The 21,137-nt window shown below is 46.9% G+C and overlaps 1 protein-coding gene across 2 annotated transcripts; it reads right to left on the bottom strand.

Moving 5' to 3' along the window:
* Positions 1–13,111: 13,111 nt before the first annotated feature.
* On the bottom strand, positions 13,112–18,779 carry LOC134508506 (phospholipase A2 inhibitor NAI-like). 2 transcript variants are annotated; one of them, XM_063320235.1, is made up of 5 exons: positions 18,648–18,779; positions 17,334–17,450; positions 15,720–15,869; positions 15,438–15,578; positions 13,112–13,482 (listed from the first exon to the last, which is right to left on the bottom strand). In XM_063320235.1, exons 1-5 carry the CDS (start codon positions 18,694–18,696, stop codon positions 13,259–13,261), a joined length of 681 nt encoding a protein of 226 aa, XP_063176305.1. In that variant the 5' UTR covers positions 18,697–18,779; the 3' UTR covers positions 13,112–13,258. The 2 variants fall into 2 exon arrangements, with proteins under 2 accessions (XP_063176305.1, XP_063176306.1); XM_063320236.1 differs by lacking the exon at positions 17,334–17,450 and having other exon boundaries at positions 18,648–18,750.
* Positions 18,780–21,137: the final 2,358 nt, after the last annotated feature.

The raw sequence follows: 21,137 nt of genomic DNA, 5'->3' as shown, positions 1-21,137 counted from the left end.
GCTAAAGATTGAAGACAAAGTTGCAAACGTATGTCAGAGAAAGAAGAAATAAAAGAGAAAGGAATATAGTCCTTGTCCCGAGGACAGTACAACCTTAACAGACCAAATATGTGAGGGGAGGAAAAAAAAAAAAAAAAGAGAACCAGGAACAGGCAAAATCTGCTTGCATCCTGGGACAAAAAGGCATCCCACTAGTTCTCAGTGGTAAGACTTCCACCTGAGAAAATTAGCGATGATGTGCAAGCCATGAGCGACACCACTGATGACTCCGTTACACTGCTGGGAAGGGTGAGCAGGAGCAACACTAACCTGACCATTTGTGAACACAGATCTCGTAGACTCACCAGGCAGGGTCCTGTGGTCCCTATGCAGGACAGCTTCTTGTGTCTGGGGACCTCTCCCAGCCAGAGGATACAACAATATTTCAAGGTTTATATCTGTCTAGGTACGGATGGAGCCCAGTAAATACAATTTTTGAAATTTTTAGTGAAAGACACAGGCTTTGGCATCTCAGGATGTCTCCAGACTTATCTGGACCTGAGCTGGTGCTGGTTTACTTTAACAATAGCAAGTGGTCAAGTAACTTCTGTATTAATCTGTTCTAGCTTTACCTCGTGATACTATATATGGTAAAATATCTGAAAAACGTAGGTAGTCACTTCGTAACAAGAAATAGCCCTTTATGTTAATTGAGGCTGGGGGAAGCTGTTGACCAACTTGCAAACTTTACCTGCAAACCACCAAGAAGGAAAGAGAGCGTGACAAAGGAACACATAAAACCAGACCTAAGCAGACTCCAGGCGCAAGGAGGAAGGGACCCCCACCATGAACACTGCTTCTCCTGGTGAACAGCTTGGAATACTGAAGATTTACAGAGGCAGCCTACCACCTCTCTGCTTGAGAAGGCTGGTGCCACCAACCGCAAGACTCAGAGGGACATCAGAAGGTGAGGGGAGCTCTGGAGAAGAGGATTACTTATTAATAAATTTTCTTTTATAACAGTTTTAAGAGTACTATTATTAATGAGGCTTTTCTGTATTAATCTCGATTATAAATGTTAGTATTGCAACTGGACTAATAACAACTTAGTTATGTCTTGATTAGATTAAAATTTTAATTAAGCTTTTTGGCCATACATTAATATGGTATGTTCCTCTTTGACCATAACAATATTTTGAGCATACCATGAAAGATTAATTGCCAGACACTCACAGAGCTGAGAAGGCCTCTCCAGACAGTGACTTCAAAGACATGAGAGAGACCTACACAAATCCTTCCCCTCAAAGTTTATCCTGCCCAGTTTACCTGTTTGAGGACGCATAGGACGACTGTTACTTTCACAACAGCCACCAGCCTCCAGGTATGTGTTGGCATCAGCAGCCAGAATTTTGATGGACTCCGTGTATGTAGTAAAAGGCGCAGCTATTCAAAACGCTCCTGCTGTGCCTTTTCCAGTAGCCAGCTTCAACAAATATATCACCTAGTCCCAGCTCGTGCCTACACGCACACATACCCCCTTACTTCTTTGGCTGTCAGTTTAGCCCTTAGTTTATCCAAATTGGTACTTCTCACAAACTCTTGTTCCTCTCGAAGAGCTGTGAGCTGAAATAACTGGAGAGCACTTACACCCAGGGCAGTGCACAGGCTCACTGACTTTGACCCACGTACAGTCATTTTAGGTTTAGAGTCCTTTGAGAAGGAATTCTGACTGAAGAACTTCAGGAACGGCTGGAAACATGTCTCTAACAAGAGCCACAGCTTGGAAAGAGAGAGAGAAACATGTTTCTCACTGCCATGCTCATCACATTATCCCCAGGTGTTTCCTGATCTCTGTCTGCAGCCTCCCTGGCTGCACAAGGGTCAGGCTGAGCACCACAGAAAACACCCGAAAAGCCCAAAAAGTGTCACAGAAACCTCCTAATCTCCCAAAACTCACTGCCACCATCCAGGTAGAGGTAGAAACCACGCTGACATGTCACCTGTGCAAGGAGCCCAGCTATTAAATAGCAACAGAGACAAGAACAACCTGAAATAATTCTCATTAGAAGCTGTGGAGGTTTGAGTCAACCCAGATTTTACTGTCAAGCTGACCCAACAAAGTTACCCAGTTTAAATTTTCCTATGCCAAACTTCTGTTGAAATAAATTTTTTGCTGAAGAAAAATATTAATTCTGAGAGCACTTCACTTTCTGATAGGAAAGTGTAGTGCGGGAATTCAAAACTTTCAAACACCCTGGCTTTAAAACATAGTTTTCAGCCTTATCCTCCACTCTTCAGGGGTGGTTCAGCACTGTTTGTAGAGTACGGTGTTCTTCACTGAGATGTGCCCACAGCAGCTGACTGAGTGTTTACCCAATAAGACGTTATTCAACAACAGAAAGTGTCACTTGGTTTGGAGTTTATTATTTCAGGTTTTTTGGGGGTGCTCTGCCTACAACTTCCAGTCATCTCTACCATATGTAGCAGCCTCCAAAGATTATTCCTGGTTTCCCAAGGACAAAGAGAAAACAATTTCAACCTCTCCTTTCTAAAATAGGCAGGGAGGATAGGAACATGGGAAGGAAAAGTGAGAGAGGTATCTTTGGTGGAGGCCCACCACAGTCAGGGTGCACAGACAGACTGCAAGGAGGTGGAGGCATCCTCCTGGTTTCAGACTCATTTTTGATGTAGGAGAAAGCAACCATTTTAAGTCAAGAAAGCTGTTAAAGCCTGTATGTTTCTACCTATCTCCATAAATCAGATTAAAAACACCCAGATTTTTAAAAAACTCAGCTTGCAATAAAGTTGTGAGGATTTGGTCAAAAAACACTCTGCCCCGAATTGATCAATTGAGCTTTGACAGTGTCCAAGGTCCCTCCCAGTCACAATAGTACATTTCGACATGACATAACCCTCTGACGGTTTTCTGGAAATATCCTCTCAACCCTAACACATATTCTAGCAATCAGCCCCAGAGAAAGAGTCTCTTTTGGTCAGCAAGAGAATCTAAACCTATTTTGTTTGCTTAAGCCGGAGGCTGTGCAAAACAGCAAGCAAAGCAGCAAGACTTTCTGCAGGAAAAGATGACTCATCTGCTCTACTGGCTACAACAGATAGGAAAATGACCCCTCCCCACTGCATGTACATTCAACTCTTGGTATTACTGTCCTTTTACCTTTATGTCCTGCCCATGACCACCCCGACTCGATCCACAGCGATTAACAGACCTGAGTACCACAAAGCAAATTCAACCGCAGCGCAGGGGATACAGCTGCATGCCTTCTGCTGGCACGCTCCACCATGCCCTCAGCAGGAAATAAACTGAATCTCCCAAGGGTGTGCAGCAACATCTGGATAGACCCAAATCAGGCAAATTATGGAAAATATTTTCCCAGCTGCGCCGTATCCAGAGCTGGAGCAGATTTCTCAAACTGATCACTTGCCATTCAGGCACCAAAGAAGCAGTCAGGTACTCAAAGTAGCTCAGCATCCGATGCCAAGGAAGGTTACAATGCCGGCCTTTAAAAATGTGTCCCCTGTCCTCTTGCTAGTGCTCTGATTTTCCTCCCATCTCCCAGTTTGCAGTGCATGTGGATAACCAGTGACTCCAATGGGAGCTGGACACGACAGCAAAAGGAGGTGTGGGATCAGCTCCAGTAACGGACAGGACATTTACAGCACCTCAGTGGAAGCCAGCTTCCTCCCCTGCCTCCAGTCCTCCCATAAATTCATTACAGCTCCCACCAAGCAGCAGCTTCTATACTTTCATGACTTTTCTCTGTGCCCCATGACTGCTTTTGGCACCGTGCTGCATGCACTGAATGCACCGTGCAAGAATCCGGAGCTGGTGGAGCTGCTAAAGGCACAGGAATTATGCCTGGAAAGGGAGAAGAAAATAAAACTCTTCCTAGCCTTGTGGGGAAAAAAACCCACTATTAAAAATAATTTGTTCTGTGACTGATGGAGTTTAAAAAGCGTGCTTTCCTACAGTCCCCCCTCCAGTCTCCTGCACCCCGATGCTCCCCGCTCCTTCCAGAACCTGCTACTAGTTTGGCGGGAGATCTGTGTCCTGTGCCATGGCTAGCCAGCTTGCAGCTATACCTGCATTGCCTCACTAGCCAGGATATAAGCGCCCCTCGGCCAACAGGCAGCAGCACCGCAGGGTATGTGTTGTATATTGCGCTGAACTAGGCCTTGGGGGCTTGGCTTGTGGGGAGGGAGCAGGGAGCAGCAACAACACGGATCTTTCTGCTCTATCCATCTGCCAGTTTTCACAAAACTGTGAGCAAATTCAGATCTTGGAGGTCTTTTACCAGATGACAAATATGGTAGAAATGATACTATGAGGTCAATAGATTTTCGGGGGCATAGTGGGGGAAGGGGAAACAAATAGAGGGGAAAGAGAAAATGCAAAGCTTCATTTTCCTGGGAAATCAGATTTAAAATTACTGGCGATGGGCAATACTGTGGACTTTACACGCTAAATTAGTACAGGATAGCCTGCAGATATCAGTAGGAATCCATTAGGGATTCACTGGAAGCGTGAGGTCACGCTTGCTGCAACTTGTAACAGATCTGATGGGCCCATTAAAGTCCCTTTCAAGCTATTTTCAAGCAAGTGTGAGTAATTACCAGAAAAGCCAAAGAGGGAGAGGGAGCAAGGAAAAAGTGCACTAACAAAATCTAGGCTGAAAGACAGCCTCTCACTGGCTGATGAATCGTGCCTGCTCCTAAGCACGAAAAGGACATGGCTGAGAGAAATGGAAATCCCTTTACTCATGACTGACTGGGTGGGCGCTGCATTAGGGAATTGATCTCCACGAGGGGCCAAGAGATTGCAGCCTCTGTGGAGGTGCAGTGTCACCCCATTCGAGAGCCCACCCAGTCCCCTGGAAGCTCTGGTTTCCCTGGCTGACAACATTCTTGAGAAGCTCCAGAGAAAACCAGTGAATCCAGAGGAATTTCAACTTGTGGCACTGCAAAAGGGTGTGATTTCTGATGAATCCTCGGTTCCTCCTTCTCTATTTTTCTGGGATACATTCTGGGATATGTTTTTTCATGAAGGTGTCGAACATTTATCTTTTGAAAAGCCACACTGTGAAGTGCTGCAAGAGAAGGTAGCCAAAATTATGTTAGAAAGCTCCCTTGTCCACATCCCCTGCAGTTACCATTACAGCCTTTGGCTGCTCTGATACAGGGCACAATAAGAAAAAGCAGAATAAGAATAGGGAAGGGATCTTTAGCACCCTTGACACGTGGCATCAAGATCTGCCAGCTGCCTAGTCCACATCAGAAAATATGCTGCCTGCCAAGACGATTTTTTGTTTGAAATTTTAACTTTTTTTTCCAGGTTTACGTCATGCATTTGCCCTGCTAGTGAATTTTATTCCAGTTATTTTACACATTTTCGTTTCTGTCACTGAGACCTGTCTATGTAATAGCTAGGAGGTGAAGAGTCCAGTTCAGGGCATCGAAAGTTCAATTTCTTTCCTTGAATTTCCTTGTGGGCCTCCTGTCTTGTGAAGGACTCCGGCCATTATTGAAACCCAAAAGCCAAAATGAGGGAAGAGATGAATCTGGTGCCAACCTGCGTCCTCCCAGAGAACACTCCCCAAGAAAGCTGCACACCTTGCTGCAATCAGCTAAAAACCACATGGGTAGGGAGGTACTGACACAAAACAGGACAAGAAACAGAATAATGAACCTTCCCATTGAGTTGCCGACAATAACAAGAGAGAGACGTCTTTTCAGAAAAAAAATATATCTGTCTTTCTTGTCCCTGTTTCTCTTAAAGGTATCCTTCCTATTATTTCCCCATGCCGAGCTGTCCGTCAGCTCTCATTTCAATTAGAAAAGCTACGCCAGAGTAACCGCCTGGATTTTAAACCAACCCTTCTCAGTCTGGCTCTTTCCCATGGGCTGTAGTTGAGGCACCGGAGAGCTGAAAAGCTGAGTTGGTGGGGGTTTGGGGGTTTGGAGGTTTGGTGGCAGCCCAGCTCAGCCATGGAGGGTTTGCTTCAGAGCTGGGACTGCGGCAGCGGGATCTCTCGATGCAGGGGAAGGAAAAGCCTGTGCCAGAAATAGCTGCAGTGCTCCAGCAGCCCCCCCTCTCCCCCAGCCCACCAGGCAGACACCATCTTCCTGTAAATTACAGAAAAGGGAGTGTTGAGCAGTTCCTCATGTGTCCCAGATGGGCTGCGGGGAGAGGAACTGCCACAACCAGGGTGCCAGGGTGGGTGTAGGCGGGGGAGAGGATGGATATGTACTGGGAATGTGCCTCACAGAGCCCAGTAACTTCTGATCCCCTGTCAGTCCTTCCCCTTCTCCTGAACAGCGTGGGAGTCTCCCTCTGGACAGTCTGGGCCACCATCCTTGCTGCTCAACCAGCCATGAAACACCAGGAGCAAGAATGATTCTTCATGAAAGATGAGTGAGAAAGACATATGCAAGAGGCACAATTTGGGTCCGGTCCAGATTGGTTGGATTTTCTGCAGGGACTGAACTCCAGCCATCTGGATATAACCAGGAGTTTCCGCAGCTATCATCTGTTGTGGCTTACTTACCCCTTAAGCTATCCCACCAGGCGATGTGAACAGAGCCCACAGGCAGGAGTTTCTACACAAAACCAGAGGGAAGAGAAGCTGGAAATGGGGAATGACGTTGGTTAAGGACTTGTAACACTTGAATGACGTTGGTTAATGACCGGGTCTGCTTCTAGTGAACATGGCTTTTGCATTTCCTGCAGGTCATTAGTGTCCTAAGCACCATGTGCTCTCAGTCTGGGGCCGTTCGTGGCACATGGTACTTGTTAGTAGTTTTAGCAGCTTATAGCAACTCTGGTGCGTAATTTGCAATATGGTCAGTTCCTGACAAATCTCGTAATACTGTAATGAATTTCTTACAGTACCCCTGTTGCCATCTTGCAAATACTGGGAGCCTCAGCTCCCATTTTAGGAAAAAAGAGTTTCCCACACTTGTGTCTGCAAATTTCTTGAGAGAACCATAAAGGTTTGAGACCACAAGGCAGACAAATAGAACTACACCTGCAGTCTTAGAACAAGGAGACTGAGTCACATTTCTCAAAAACTTCTGAAGAACAACGTGGTGCCTCAGACCACTGTCATTGTACGTGAGTACTAGGCCATGGACTCAGTAACACAGTGAAGAAAAAGCAGGGGGAAAAATCAACCAATTAAAACATCTTAAACCCATCATCTTACAGACATATTTTAAGGGAAATTTAATACATATTAAAGCCTGACTTCTTAAGCATACCCTGAGCCTTGCACTGATACTATGGACTAGCCTCCTGCAACACCATCTGCTAAAGCTCCCACCTCTCCAGAGGGGAATCAGCTCCTACAGCTTGAAGAAGCTCCTTCCCTGAATATGGGCTTCCAGCCAGACACTTTGCATAGGCGGTGACAAGCTACTTCCCAAATTGCACCAACCCCTTTGGATCCAACAAACCCTACGAGATGGGGCCTCATCTGGGCTCAACTACAAAGCAATTGGCTTTGTAGTTTCCTAGAGTTGAGAACTCACAGCTCCCTTCAACCTGCCCAGACCCCAATATCTGCAACCAGCTACTTGTTTGGAAATCATCTGCCAATAGTTTTCATATTTTCTCTGGCAGGCTACACCATCCCAGGAGGTCTCCAGCAGAAACCTGCTCAGAGAACGTGTGCTGTGATCTGATATTCCCTACCTGATTCTTCTGGAGCAGAAATTCTGAATTCATCACTGCAACAACACAGGTTTCTGGGCAGGAGGCCCAAGATCTTGTTCCCTGGAGACAAAATCACACATGAGGTGTGACCATGGCAGGCAGGAAACTGTGGAAGGAAGCTTTCCCTTCCCGTGATCTGCAACGACCTACAACAGAACAACTGTGTCTCCAGTGGCAGGAACCAAGTATCCAGTCCCACCACTGACTTGCACATCAGCTCTTGTCCTAATACCTGGTAAGACTTAGAGCTGTGGTTGCTTGGAGTCATTTGTCAGCTGATTCCAAAATAGGTGCAGGGGTGAATTTTCTTTTCGTTCACTCATCTGCATGAGAGCTCCAATGAGTCTAACAAGATGGTCAACCACAGTTCAGCTACGTATAGGGAGGGAGAGATGCTTCTATATGGCAGCAATAGAGATGGGTACCAAATGCTGTTCTTCATGATATGCAATCCAGAGAGGAGCAAATATGTGTGCAGGTTTGGCAACAGCAGGTTTTAACCCAGTAAAGGTGTCCAGTGAGTGAGAAGGTCAGAACATGAAGCTTTAGACACAAGATTAGCCTATTCCTTTGTGCAGTGGGCTGTGGAGCGTTTGGTGTCTGTGCTCCACAGCTTTAAGGTAAAATATGTTCTTCAAGGAAAACACAGAACCCTGGGGATGCGATCCTCTCCACCTAACATTGTGTCTACAATGAAGGTGCCTCTATCAGTGGTGGGCCTCTCAGTAGAAATGGGAACCTGCAGTGTGATTAGAACTGGAGAAACAGATCTCCAAGGACTGTATTGACTCAGTCACCCCAGGAGTTTGATGATATGCTCGTATGGAGACACCTAGCCACTGCAGAAATCTACATTTGATCAGATGGTCCCAGTCCTACTGTCCTTTCCTGAGATAGGCAGGAAAAATTGTTTAATTTCTAGTGTGCAGCAGGACGCGTGTTCTTCCTATCATCTGCAGGAAAGATTCCTTGTTCATTAATTGTTTGTCTTCATTATGCCTTTGAAGAAGTGTAATCCCCAAAATACCTACTGGACCTGCTGGCCCAGGGTGCTGGACAAACTTCCTTATAAGAGGCCTGGTCATTACATAAAAGAAACACAGCAACAACTTTGCATTCCTTTGCAAACTGCAGGCCATGCTCTAGCCAGAGAAACTCTGTCCCTGTGTTCCGAGCTCCTGGTGTGAAACTGCTGGAGGCAGAAATGCTTCCCAAAAAGTGGAGGGAATGGATATGCTGGGAAGAAGGAACCAAGGGGTTTTAGTATCCTGCTTACTGCAGGGGGTTGGACTAGATGACGTTTAGAGGTCCCTTCCAACCCAACACGTTCTATGATTCTATGATAAGAACTGCCTTGCATGGTGCATAGCTGCACAGATACCCAGCCCCTTCTCCCCAGATTCTGCTCCACCCCTCCCCAGTCCATCCGCAGAACTCTGGGCTGTGTCCACCAAATAACAGTTCAAATATTCGCCTTCCCTCACCATGCAAAGTCCCCAGCCTGTTGGGCAAAACTCTTGCACGTCCATCTCCCTATCTCAGATCACCTACAGGTTTTCTGGCTGCTGCAAGGCATTCTGGCCAGCTCACCTCTTTGGGAAAGAAATTGAAACTTCAGAAGAAAGACTAGAAACAGCAAGACATGGCTAATTTTCCACTGTCTGGCTAGAAAAGACAATGGTCTGAGTCCTCTTCGCTATGCAAAGGGGGAGATCAAAGCTCTTGTTGACACGGTTGGTATTGCGGATAAGGAAGGCAGCATCCAGCCATTCAGGGCTGTGAGCGTCTGTAAGTCGCATGCCTGGTAGCTGAAGTGTCTGCAAGATCTAAAGGAGGATCTGGTATTTACATGTCTGCATGTGTGCGTCTGTGTGGGAGTAGGGTTTGTATATATTATAAGGAGAAACTGCAGATGGAAACAACCCAGACTGGTGTCTAAGGCCCAGTTCAAAGCCCATTAAAATCAGCAGAAGTTGTTCTATTTACTGTGATGGGTACTGGCCACATCTCTCCTTGCCCCTCCCCAGCATGCCTGTGAGATCAGGGCTGCTCCCTGCTGCATATCCTCAATTAAACCCTGCGATTGATGGGGCTTCCCATGTTCACCAAGGTGTTTGCTCTACAAGGAATTGCTGGAGATGCCCTCTGCTCTGGTGTCCACACCCTGTAGATTCTTAGAAGCAAGTGTTGCTCATTCATCACTCCTTGCTCAAGGTACCGAGATCCCATTGCTTGATTTGGTTTTGTAAATTGGCGCCACCAGGTTTCTTTCCATCTTTTGTGTTGCTTTTATCTGAACACACTCCAGCATCATCTCCCTCCCCAGGAGCCAGATTAGAGATCAGACGGGCTCATTATCTCATCACTTTCCTCCATGCCCTGGTCTATCACATTTCTACCAGCTCTGCCTGAACTGCCTACAACCCATCTGCAACTAAAGCATCCTTTTCTGAAAGACCTTCATGTTGGATTTCCAGACATCAAAAGCTGATGACCTCTTTGCTCTAATGGCTGCGGTCTGTGCAGTGATGGTATGACTACTTCTCCTTTGGATTTGTCAGGTTTCTGCTGTGCTCTCGTGTATAGAAGAACCCTTTAAGATCTTATAACTTCCACATAAATGTGTTTATAACCTGTAAACAAGCCACCTCTCTACCTTCATTTCATTAAGATCACAGGTTTATGCTCCTGAAGACTTTCACTGTAAGGCATTTTATTTCATGTTTTCCATTTTTAACAGCTTTTAAAAATGTGGATGCTAGAACAGGACCAAGCATTAGCGTATCAGTCATAAAGGTGCAGGGTTGTTTCCACTCATCACTCCCCCTTTTATACAGCCACAGATTGCAACAGCTTTCTTTGCCGCAACATTGAGTTAGAGATCAAAATTGAGCTGCTTCTCCTCTCTGCAGCACAAACCCTTGTGAGAAACATTGCTGTCTGCTCTCCTCCTCCTTGTCCTCCCCTAAATACCACCCAGCCCCGTGGTTCTCTGGACGCGTCTCACCCAAGTCTTGATCAGGCTGAACAAACCCATTTAGCTTTTTCATCCCGATAACATCACAGGTCAAAGTGGAACAAGCAGAAAGTGGAGGGTTGAGCCATCGAAGCAGATCGAGATTTGCCATGGGGGTGCCACAGACAGTAATGTAATGTTCTGCATGAACGTGCAGGAGATGTGTGCAGGGATAATGTACTTGCACAGATACAGAATTTTTTTAATTCCAGGGTGTTATCAGATCTGGAAAAATGCTGAATGAGTGCAGTAACAGTCTATTGCTACACCATGAAGGGGGAGCTGTATTCCCTCTCTAACATCCACGCTGTAATCGCACAGCCTCTGCAAATAATTAACTGAGTCTAACCAGACTCTCTTACCTGCATTAAATCTATATTATCAGTTCACTCCCCACCCCAAAAATTAATTTTCACTCTCAGACCCACACCCCTTTATTATAATAGATAATGTGAAATTCTCTCCCAGATAATTTGGTGGGAATATTAGGAAGAAAGGAGTTTCAGCTTGTTTGGGAAGAAGAAAAAGTCTAGAGGAGACAGAAATTACAAGAACCTTCCAGTTCCCCATGCTGCAAGTTAAAAGCTGATCACAAATATATTCATGCATACATATGTAGGCGTAGTCATCTCAGTACTGCCACACATTATGGTCTGGTTTCAGCAGCCAAGGCTTTCTGTAGTGCTTTCTGCCACAGCATTGAACTCGGAGGTAACATCACACTGCTTGATCACTGTAACTCCTTGTCTGAAACACTGCATACTTGCACTGAGCCAGGGCTATTAAGGACAGACACCGTCATGCAGTTCGCTTAATAATCTGCTCAAAAAATGTGCCACCCATCTAGGGACAGATGGATGGTGAAATGTTGGTGTTTGCCAAGACCACTCCAAACACTCCACAGCCCAGCATCTCCCAGAGCTCACATTGTTTTATCCTTTTGCCACAGCCCATATTACCTCCCAGGTGCGGTGATGCTGCCTGAGGTACTGGTTTTCTTCAGTGCCTCTGTGGGAGACCAACCATTAGGTCAGGCAGTGGCTGGAGCATAACAGCCAGGTGGTGCTGGGAGACCTGGTGGACAAGAGGATGACCATGAGCCAGCAATGTGCCCCTGTGGCCAAGAAGGCCCATGGCATCCTGGGGTGCATCTAGAAGAGTATGGCCAGCAGGTCGAGGGAGGTCATCCTCCCCCTCTACTCTGCCCTGATGAGGCCGCACCTGGAGTAGTGTCCAGTTCTGGGTTCCCCGGTTCAAGAAGGACAGGGAACTGCTGGAGAGGGTGCAGCAGAGAGCTACCAAGAAGATTAGGGGACTGGAACACCTCTCTCATGAAGAAAGGCTGAGGGATTTGGGTCCTTTCACTCTGGAAAAAAGACGACTGAGGGGGGATCTTATCAATGCTTATAAATACTTAAAGAGTGGGTGTCAGGAGGATGGGGCCAGGATCTTTTCAGTGGTGCCCACCAACAGGACAAGAGATAATGGGCACAAACTTGAGCATAGGAAGTTCCACCTAAACATGAGGAGGAACTTCTTTACCCTGAGGGTGGCAGAGCCCTGGCACAGGCTGTCCAGAGAGGTGGTGGAGTCTCCAACTCTGGAGACATTCCAAACCCGCCTGGACGAGTTTCTGTGCAACCTGCTGTGGGTGACCCTGCTCTGGCAGGGGGTTGGACTAGATGATCTCCAGAGGTCCCTTCCAACCCATATCATCTGTGATTCTGTGCTGAACGTAGCACATAGCTGGCTACACCAGCTACGAGTACAGTTTAGCCAACAGAAGGGAAATAGACATTGGGCTGCAGCTTTCCATTACTTGGGCTCCCAGCAGTCTGTCACCATAGAAAACCTTCCTAATGTAAGCATTTATTCCAGATAATTACAAAACCTAAGACGGAATAGAATAGTGTCTGGTAAGGCAAGAAGAACAGCCATAAGGAGAAAGGCTCTTGCCAGAAGCAGTTTGCTTGTAGCAAAGGGCTCTTCTCTGAAATGGAGACTACTTCAGGGCTGCCCAGAGGCCACAAGTATCCCTCTGAGCTGAGGGACTTCTCCTACCATGGACAAATAGAATACAAGCAAGGGAAAAACTGGCAAGTTACCTCTCTAATCAGAGTGAACCTGTTAGGAACTCACCTCCAGTCCTCTTCAGAGACTGGAAAAGTGGCTTTGAAACTTATCGCTAATCCTGAGATAGTGGATACAGACTCTAAGACTGCCTTGAGAGCTCCCGTTGCCTATGCAGTGTGTGAGCACCTCATGCAGTCTCCCCTGGTGCCAATATGGACAAAGCACTCAGAGAATGCAGCAGGAAACCAACCACAATTGAACTTATGAAGCTTTACATAAGATTAAATCAACAAGGAAACAAAAGAAGTGTAAGTACTGTCTTTATTCTGTGAAATTATAAAAGAAGAAGAGCTAATCTGAAAACAAATTCCCCACACAGGAGAAGCCACAGCAAACAGGACTTGGTGCAAACCACTGCTGGAGTTTGTTGTAGACTTTGCTTAACCCAGTACTAAAGAGAGTCAGAAAAGTATCTTCTCCAAGATGAATCCTGACAGGACAGGTAGGAAGAGGTTGTCTGGAGGGGCAAACCCAGAACTCACTCTGGCCAAAGCAGAAGCCGGTGTGCACTGGAACCGCCTTAACTTTATGTCCATCATCCCCAGATTGTTTTTTCCATCTCCTACAATATTGCATTCAGAAATGGTGGTGCAACCCTTCATGGCAGCTTTGAGAGACAGTCCACCTACACAGGAGAAGTACACACTATGCATCAGGGGAACCAGTGTCCATAGCTATTCCCTCCCTGGCCAGTGAGGTCCCCGTTTCCGCCCGGAGAACTGCCCATTCTTACATCCCATTGGCTCCAAACCCACCAAAGCCATTCCTGTCTGTTCCTATCCCCTGAACAAATTTGAAGCAGCAGTAAAGTCACCTTGGTTGACTTGAAATCCAGAAGGTTTAGGGTTTTTCTTTTCTTTCTTTCTGATGAATAAATATAATTTTTTTTTTTAATCAAAATATTTTAAATTTAAATACTAAAAAGCTTTTAGTTTTCTTTCTCTCATTTAAAGATTCTTCTGTTCATACGTTGCCTAACTTCCTAAATAAACCAGGGCTGTGTGACAGCACTCCAGGTGTTCATCATCTCCTCTCTCTGACCCTCTCATGACATTTAAACTGGATGACTATCTCTCAGCCAAAGTTGGCATAGGGGTGGAGAAGTCTCAAAGACATTACTGGCTGAGCCATTTATTCAGATAAGTCCATTGTCTGAGGCCTTACAGCATTTAGCCATATCAACAGAGAAACTCCACTCACATGTCCCCTGAGGGAGAGCCTGAAACCTGAACTTGTCCTTTGCCAGTGCTGAGGCATCTACCTGATAAGCATACCCATTCAGATATTCCTGCTCCTGTGGCTTGCTCTCACTCACACTGCCCGTGTTTCTCTGATGCAAGGGCTATGGAGGTCTGGAATACTCTGCAGGGCATTTTTATCTTGAATAAAATAACGTATAATGGCACTTCACTAGTTCCTCAGCTTTCTTTGCTTCCCTACACCACTGCTTCCTCTGCACAGCTCATCACACCACACAGGTCTCTTCAATTTACAGTGGCTGATCAATGAAATCAAGACAAGTTAGGAGCATTATTTATTTCAGTGGTACACTGAATTTATTGCACCACTGTATTTCCATTGCTATGACTAAGAAAATGCTTGTTTTCCTCCATGTTGTCTCTGTGAAATACCTTCTAATTCAGGGTTTGGACAACACATCTATAAAGCGTATACAAAGATCTTCAGGCGTCATATCAACTGGGAATGTTACCAACTCAGAGAAACTTCATCCATAACCTCCTTCACCCATATCCATAACAAGATAACTTTTTTCCAGTCTGCTTTTTCAGCAGATACCACTGCCCTTAATTTCCACATTATTTTTCCTGCCTCCTGGAGCACAGGTGGGATTGCCATGGAACATGCAATCTTTTACCTGCGGCAGGAGAGGAAAGGCAAGTGACCAGGGAGCTTGCTATCTACTTCCCTCCCTCTAATTACAGCTCCTGAGGTGGGAAAAAGATTTCTGAAGGAGAGCATTACATGCTGGTGGTGATCCCAGCCATTCAAAGGCTGGAGGTCCCTCACTGGGAAGATCTTTGGGGACACCAAAGGTTCAGCTGCAGCATTCATGGTGAGCGACCTGTCCCCGCTTCTCTAGGAGCAGAAGCACCGCTACAACAAACAGTGACTTGTCCCCAGTGACCAGTGTCACCTCATGAGAAAGCCAATGGCTCTCTCTTAGTTTCACCTGAACTTTCACTAAGTAGACAACTGGCTTAGATCCAGATTCATCCTCATGTGTCCTAGCTAGGGATAGCAGCTCCAGGGTCTTGGTCAGATTTACCACATGCCCATGTATCAGGTTGCTTTAGGAGCCCAGTTCTGCTCTTGACCTCAGTTATACCATGCTATGAGGAATCCCAACAGTTATTCATGCATGATGGGGAAGAAGGAAGAAAAAAACACCCCCACCCTTTTATCAGCTTTAAGCATATTTCCTTTCAGTTCTATGTTCCTTCCTCTTTTTTTCTTTCACACTTTCTGCCCATTTTTATTTCTCTGTGATGCTTCGTTTTAGCCTGTTTTTACCCATTTAACCAAAAAGATGAAAGACAGCCCCAGATAAAAGGCAGTTACCAGAATTCATTAACCCAGCAAGGTCAACACACTGGGTTTCGGATCCAGTGCAGTTTACGAGTTCGTTACCGCACTGGAAGGAATCCACGCTGTAGCAGGCGGGACACTGGTATCCATTGGGCACATTGTCCTCTGGTGGCACTGGAAGGAAAGAGACAGGCCATAGCTGGTTTTAACAAAGGAAGGAGAGGAACAAGCCAGGTGATGGCTTAGCCTAGAAAGCCTCACCTCAGGTCAGGGCTGACAGAGAGGGGACGGGGTTTAGGAGAAAAGGGGGCTTACATGAGACAGAGATTGTTTGACAGTCATTGCCCGTGCAGCAAGCCAAGTGGCTTCTTGCCTTTACTTTCCCGTAGTTCATGGTGATAGGCCCAAGCTGGCAAATGCTGGATGGCAGGCAGGACTTGATGGATGAAGGGATTGCCATCCCCCCTGTAACAAAGTCAAGGCAGCACCGCGTCATTAACCACAAGGTAACTCACTTCCCCTCCCATTAGTTCTCATAGCAGCAGCTGCTAAGCAGCCCTCCTGGGGCTTGAGAAGGGTCTGGGGACAGCAGAGCCACCCCAGAACCAGCAGCAGTGATCCTGATGATCCCCTCAAAGGATTGAGGTTGCCATCGTATCTGAGACACTATTGAGGAATTTCTCCTTCTCCACGTTGTGCTTAAAGTCAGGAGGAGAGCCCTCCTCACAGCCAGCTGGCCTTGTTATAGGTGTTCACCTTAGCCAAATGGCCCAGCCACAGACCTCACGCGGTGACCCACATGCCTCTGACCCACAGCCCATGCTTCCACATGCACAGTCCGCAGAGCACACAGTCTATCGCAGCCGCAGGCATCCTGACACAGACAAGTCTAGACTTTCCTGTGAACTAAACCCAAAAGGTATAATAGGGGCCAGTCTACTGAGGCCCCGCCAGCGTTCTGAGGAGGAAAGGTGGCTTTGCACAAACAGAGGGAAGACATACACTGGAGCTGCCAGCACCAAAGCTGGTAGGATATGAGATAACCTCCAGTCTAAAAGCCAACAGTCACTTTACTGAAGCTAGTCGATGACCGAGGCCGTGTCACTAAGACAACCAACTGTGCAGTTGTGCTAGTCCTCAGCACCAGTCTCTGGCTTATCAGCCAAGGGGACATGGTGATAGCTCAGCCCTGGTGGTGCGAGGAGGCTGCCTGGTATCCTCTTCCCTGCTTGAGGAAGGGAGTCAGATGCAGACCAGTTTCTCCCTTTGCTCATGGCCAGTGAACTGTCAGTGCCAGATGCCAGCAGCCTTTTGTCCCTCACAGGCCAGCCTCTCAACCCAACTGCTCACCTTAGCCAGAATTAAAAGCCAGTGTCTCCTCCCATTACGCTGCCTACGTCCTCCCCTCCCCAACTAAGAACCAAGCCCTCCCAGCAGGAAGCTGCTGCTCAAGATAGAGGAATATAGGCCTTTTCCCATCCCAGACCATCCTGATCTCTGGATCCTCTGTCAGTGAAAAGGAAAATGAATAGCTTAGTTTGAGGAAGAGGAGGCTGAGGGGAGACGTCGTCACTCTCTACAACCACTTGAAAGGCCATTGTAGAGAGGTTGGTGCTGGTCCCTTCTCACAGGTAATTAGCGATAGAACAAGAGGGAATGGGTTCAAGTTGCAGCAGGGTAGGTTTAGACTGGACATTAGGAAAAAATTCTTCACAGAAAGAGTGGTCAGCCACTGGAATAGGCTGCCCAGGGAGGTGGTGGAGTCACCATCCCTGGATATGTTTTAGACTCGTTTAGATTCTATGATTCTATGATTCTTATCCAAGGACTCACCGTAAGGCCAGTGACAAAGGTGGGGAGAGACACGTGTCCCCCAACCCCACTCTGAACGCTGCGCCGGCGTACAGCTACAGTGGATGTCTCACCTACCTAACATGACCTCGTGCAGAATGATGCCACAGGTATCTTCACCACCACTACAGGTTTTCATGGGGCCAGAGCAGCTTTTTCCTATGCTGTGACAAACCTCACACTGAAGGGAGGTCCCTGGGGAAAGAAGGAGGACACATTCCTGGGTAGCAGTCATGAGGGATCTCACTTCCCCTTTCATCGACCTTTTCCTTCAGCACTTAATCAGCACTTTTCACATTCCTCTTCCCTTCTTTTTCCTGTTTTATTGCACAATTTGTGGGTTCTTCTCCATTACTTCTATTATTATTTATTCTAATATGAACTTGAATTTGGGCAAGAGAGGAGAAGCCATTTTGGGACAGCATTTTACATTTTAGGCACCAATACCCAGCCAGCTTCCCTTGTCTCCTATGTGATGATGTTTGCTTGGTTTCCCTCGGGTTGCTAAGGCAAGTGTCCCCACAACCCCCTCCATCCTGGCAGGCATTCAGTTGTCCCTGGATTCCTGGGCCCTAAATCCTCTCTTTGCAGTGAGCACGGGCACCCAAGCTCTGGGGATCAGGAGGCTGCTAGTGGGTATTGGCTGTGCTATGTACTAACTGGGAGTGGCACATCTCTTTGTAGGAATTAGGGGAAACCACTTTACCAACTGCCTGCTGGAAGCAGATTAGAATATGAGGCAGTCAGCAGGAAACATTTAGAAAGGAATAAAGTGATCATCAGCAGAGGACAAACAGTATGTCTTCCCTGACACACACTCATCAGGGCCCAAGGGTCCAGCATGTAGATTAAGAGGTCTAGGGCACGTGTCAGTTCCCTAAATCCAGGTGGCCATCTAAGGCACCTTGCGGTGGCTGTGACATCTACATGAGGTGGCAAGTATGACACAAGACCTCCAAGACTCTTCTGGAGTAGAGCTGAAGGACACCTGAAATGACATAACGTCAAAAATGCCACACAACCCTGGGCATGAGCAAAATAAATAAGCCCCTAAATTCAGGGAAAATTGTGGCCAGAGAGCGATTCAACCGACCAAAGGTCTGTCTGCCTCAGTGTAACCTGAATGACTCCCGTCACTGACCCAGCTAGATCACCAGTGACCACAGCAGGAGCTTAGGCAGCCAGTTCACATTGTAAATGCCTACACCTTCATCTGCAAGTTGGCTCATAGCACCAAGAATCCCCCAAGACCAGCCACCCCTCTGCAGTGCAAATCCCCCCAGATGAGGGCTTCCTATGGCTCAGAGGTCAGGAATGGCCCCTCGCACAGAGCATCCATTCCCAGACTTCTTCCAAGTCTCACAGCCCCACAGCTCCCAACGGAAAACTCACCTGGGTCCAGGAAAGCCAGGAAGAAGCTGAGACCAAGGGAAACTTTCATGCTGATGCGATGTAAGCAGAGAGATCTGCCAAGCCTTGCTGAACACAGCACTGTGACTTTATGAACTGGAGGAAAAGCGGATGTTTAGGGGAAGTGGAGGTTGAGGAAGTTCTCTGAAGAATATAGACACTGCAGAGCACTAGCATCAGTGTTTGTTTTTTCATTTAAAGCGCAAGTTATGCCTTTTCCTCCACATGAGGAATGCTGTTTGTCTTTTCCAGTCTAGACTAGGCAGCCTGTGAGGAAAGACTGGCTTGCCTGGAGTCTATCAGGTATGTCTCTGCTGCAACTGTTGTTTAAACAACGTTCAGCCTCTGCCATACATATGAATGACGGAGAAGAAACTGTCTGAACAGCCCTGTTGTACTCTCACCATTAGGCCCAAAGAAGCAAAGTGTAGCAAGGGCCAGCTGGGAATTTTCCCCATGGCTGAGTTTTTGCTGGCTGGTTTCCCATCTTCCTTCCCATCAGACAGTCAGGAGCTCTCATACATTGAGTACAACGGCAAAGCAGGGATCTTCTTCTCCAAGCTGGCATGCAGCTTCTGTTTGCAAAACAACTGCCAATGCACACCTTGGAGCAGGCTCAGTCAAGGGTTCCTGGGGTTGAATGCATCCGAGCTGCAGCACAGGTCCTCCAGGGTGCAGGTTTTCATTGGAAGTTGTTAAGAAAGTCTCCTATTGTACCTCTGGGCTTTAAATCAATCCAGCCAGCAGAGAGAAAGCATCAATGTGACTGTGAGACAGCCTGGTCACAGCTTAGGTAATGTTATATAGGCTTTCCGTGCACTGAGCTCTCATGGTGAGCTAACGCCAAGCAGCAGTGATCAACCTGCTGTTGGCTCAAGGGCTCCCTGTCCCACGTGAAGGCTTTATTAGGATGTGCTGAACACTGAAGCTGTTCCCTACCCTGAAGATACCCTCTATACTCCTGTCCTGCACCAGATCAGACACAGCCAGTTAGTTTATGGTCCTCCAGGACTTTTCCCATTGACAGCAATGAAGATCTGAAATACGCCCTTGTGCCCCCTCTCACCTGCACTATCAGCTCCTTGGGCAAGATATGGCTCCACGTAGACTTTTTGCTCTGCAGCACAGCAGGGTTGCTGGGATCATCTGCCCTCCAGACACAGGGGCAACCCAAACAACAAGTCCTCCACAGCAGGGGCACACAGACCACACACATAGAGAGAGAATAAATCACAAATATGAGGTGCGAGGACCTTGCAAGGCTCACCCAGTCCCTCCTGCCTCCCAGAACAACATCTGCCTCTGGGGATGTGCTATGTAGCAGGGAAATCCAGTCTGCTGGGGAGGGAGTCTCACCTTCAACCTGGCAGGGCTAGGTGTTTGGTGATGAGCAGAGAGGGTTTCACTGATGAGGTTTCCTAGTGATGCTCAAATGGGCGAAGTGCTGCTCCTGGCTCCACCAAATCCATAGAGAAAAATCACAGGTTTTGCTGATCTTTCCACTCACACTTTTGCTTTGATTTTCTGTTTGTCCCTCCCACCTTACTATCTGCTTTTCCCATTTGGGACTAGCATCATCAGAGAAAAAGGGGGTTTGTGACATTTCCAAATACATTAAGTAGTCCAGTGGGACCTCTTCTTAGCTAAGCCCACAGCACTATGAGAATGGAAATTAGTGCAAACACACTGGATAAAAACCTAGATCCCCCAAAGTCCATAAAGCTAGTATCACAAGAATAAAAGGGAGAATGATATCGCCTTGAATTTCTTTTTCAGCTCAGAAATGGTCTCACGCCACAGTAGATACATTTTAATGGAATCAAACTTCTGACTGCAGCCAATCCGGGATTAAAGTTCATTCCTGTTTGGTCTTAACCAGTCCCTCAGACTGAGTAAAACCCTGTCCCCAGGCAGGCTGGGGTACTCAGATCAGGGTGATCCTGACATTTAACTACATGTGGGTCTGCAGACACAGACAGTTAGATGGGTGGATGAGGCTGACTGGTGATTTTAATTTCATGCCCTTTCATTTAAGATGATTACTGACGTGCCTGGGGGATTTTCCCTGAATGACATGACTGCACTAGCCCCACTGAATTATATTGAACTCACCTGTTTCCCACCTCTCATGGAGGGAGGGTGTGAAGCTGCAGCCTTTTCATGTGCATTTTTAGAGATGAAGCCAAGCGTAGCAAGGAGGAGCCATAATCTGTGGTAATAAGAGACCTGGAAAATAAGACTTATGAGAGAAGATGGAAACAATAAAGGCACTCAAGGGACACCCAGTCATATCCCGCATATCTGCAAAACCAAGGGCTGGATAGGAAAAACTATCACAGGAAGCTTAGACTAGGCATTGGGGGAATTTTTTAATGGTGGCAATAGTGAAGTTGATTGCCTTGGAAAGTGTGGATCCTCCATCCTGAGTGGCTTAGGAAAACCAAGCCAGACAAACGTTTATTAGAGAAATAT

The sequence above is a fragment of the Chroicocephalus ridibundus genome, chromosome Z (genome assembly GCF_963924245.1).
Source record: "Chroicocephalus ridibundus chromosome Z, bChrRid1.1, whole genome shotgun sequence".
Classification (NCBI taxonomy): Eukaryota; Metazoa; Chordata; class Aves; order Charadriiformes; family Laridae; genus Chroicocephalus; species Chroicocephalus ridibundus.
Note: the sequence above shows the minus strand (reverse complement) of the source record. Positions and strands in the feature narration are given on the sequence as shown.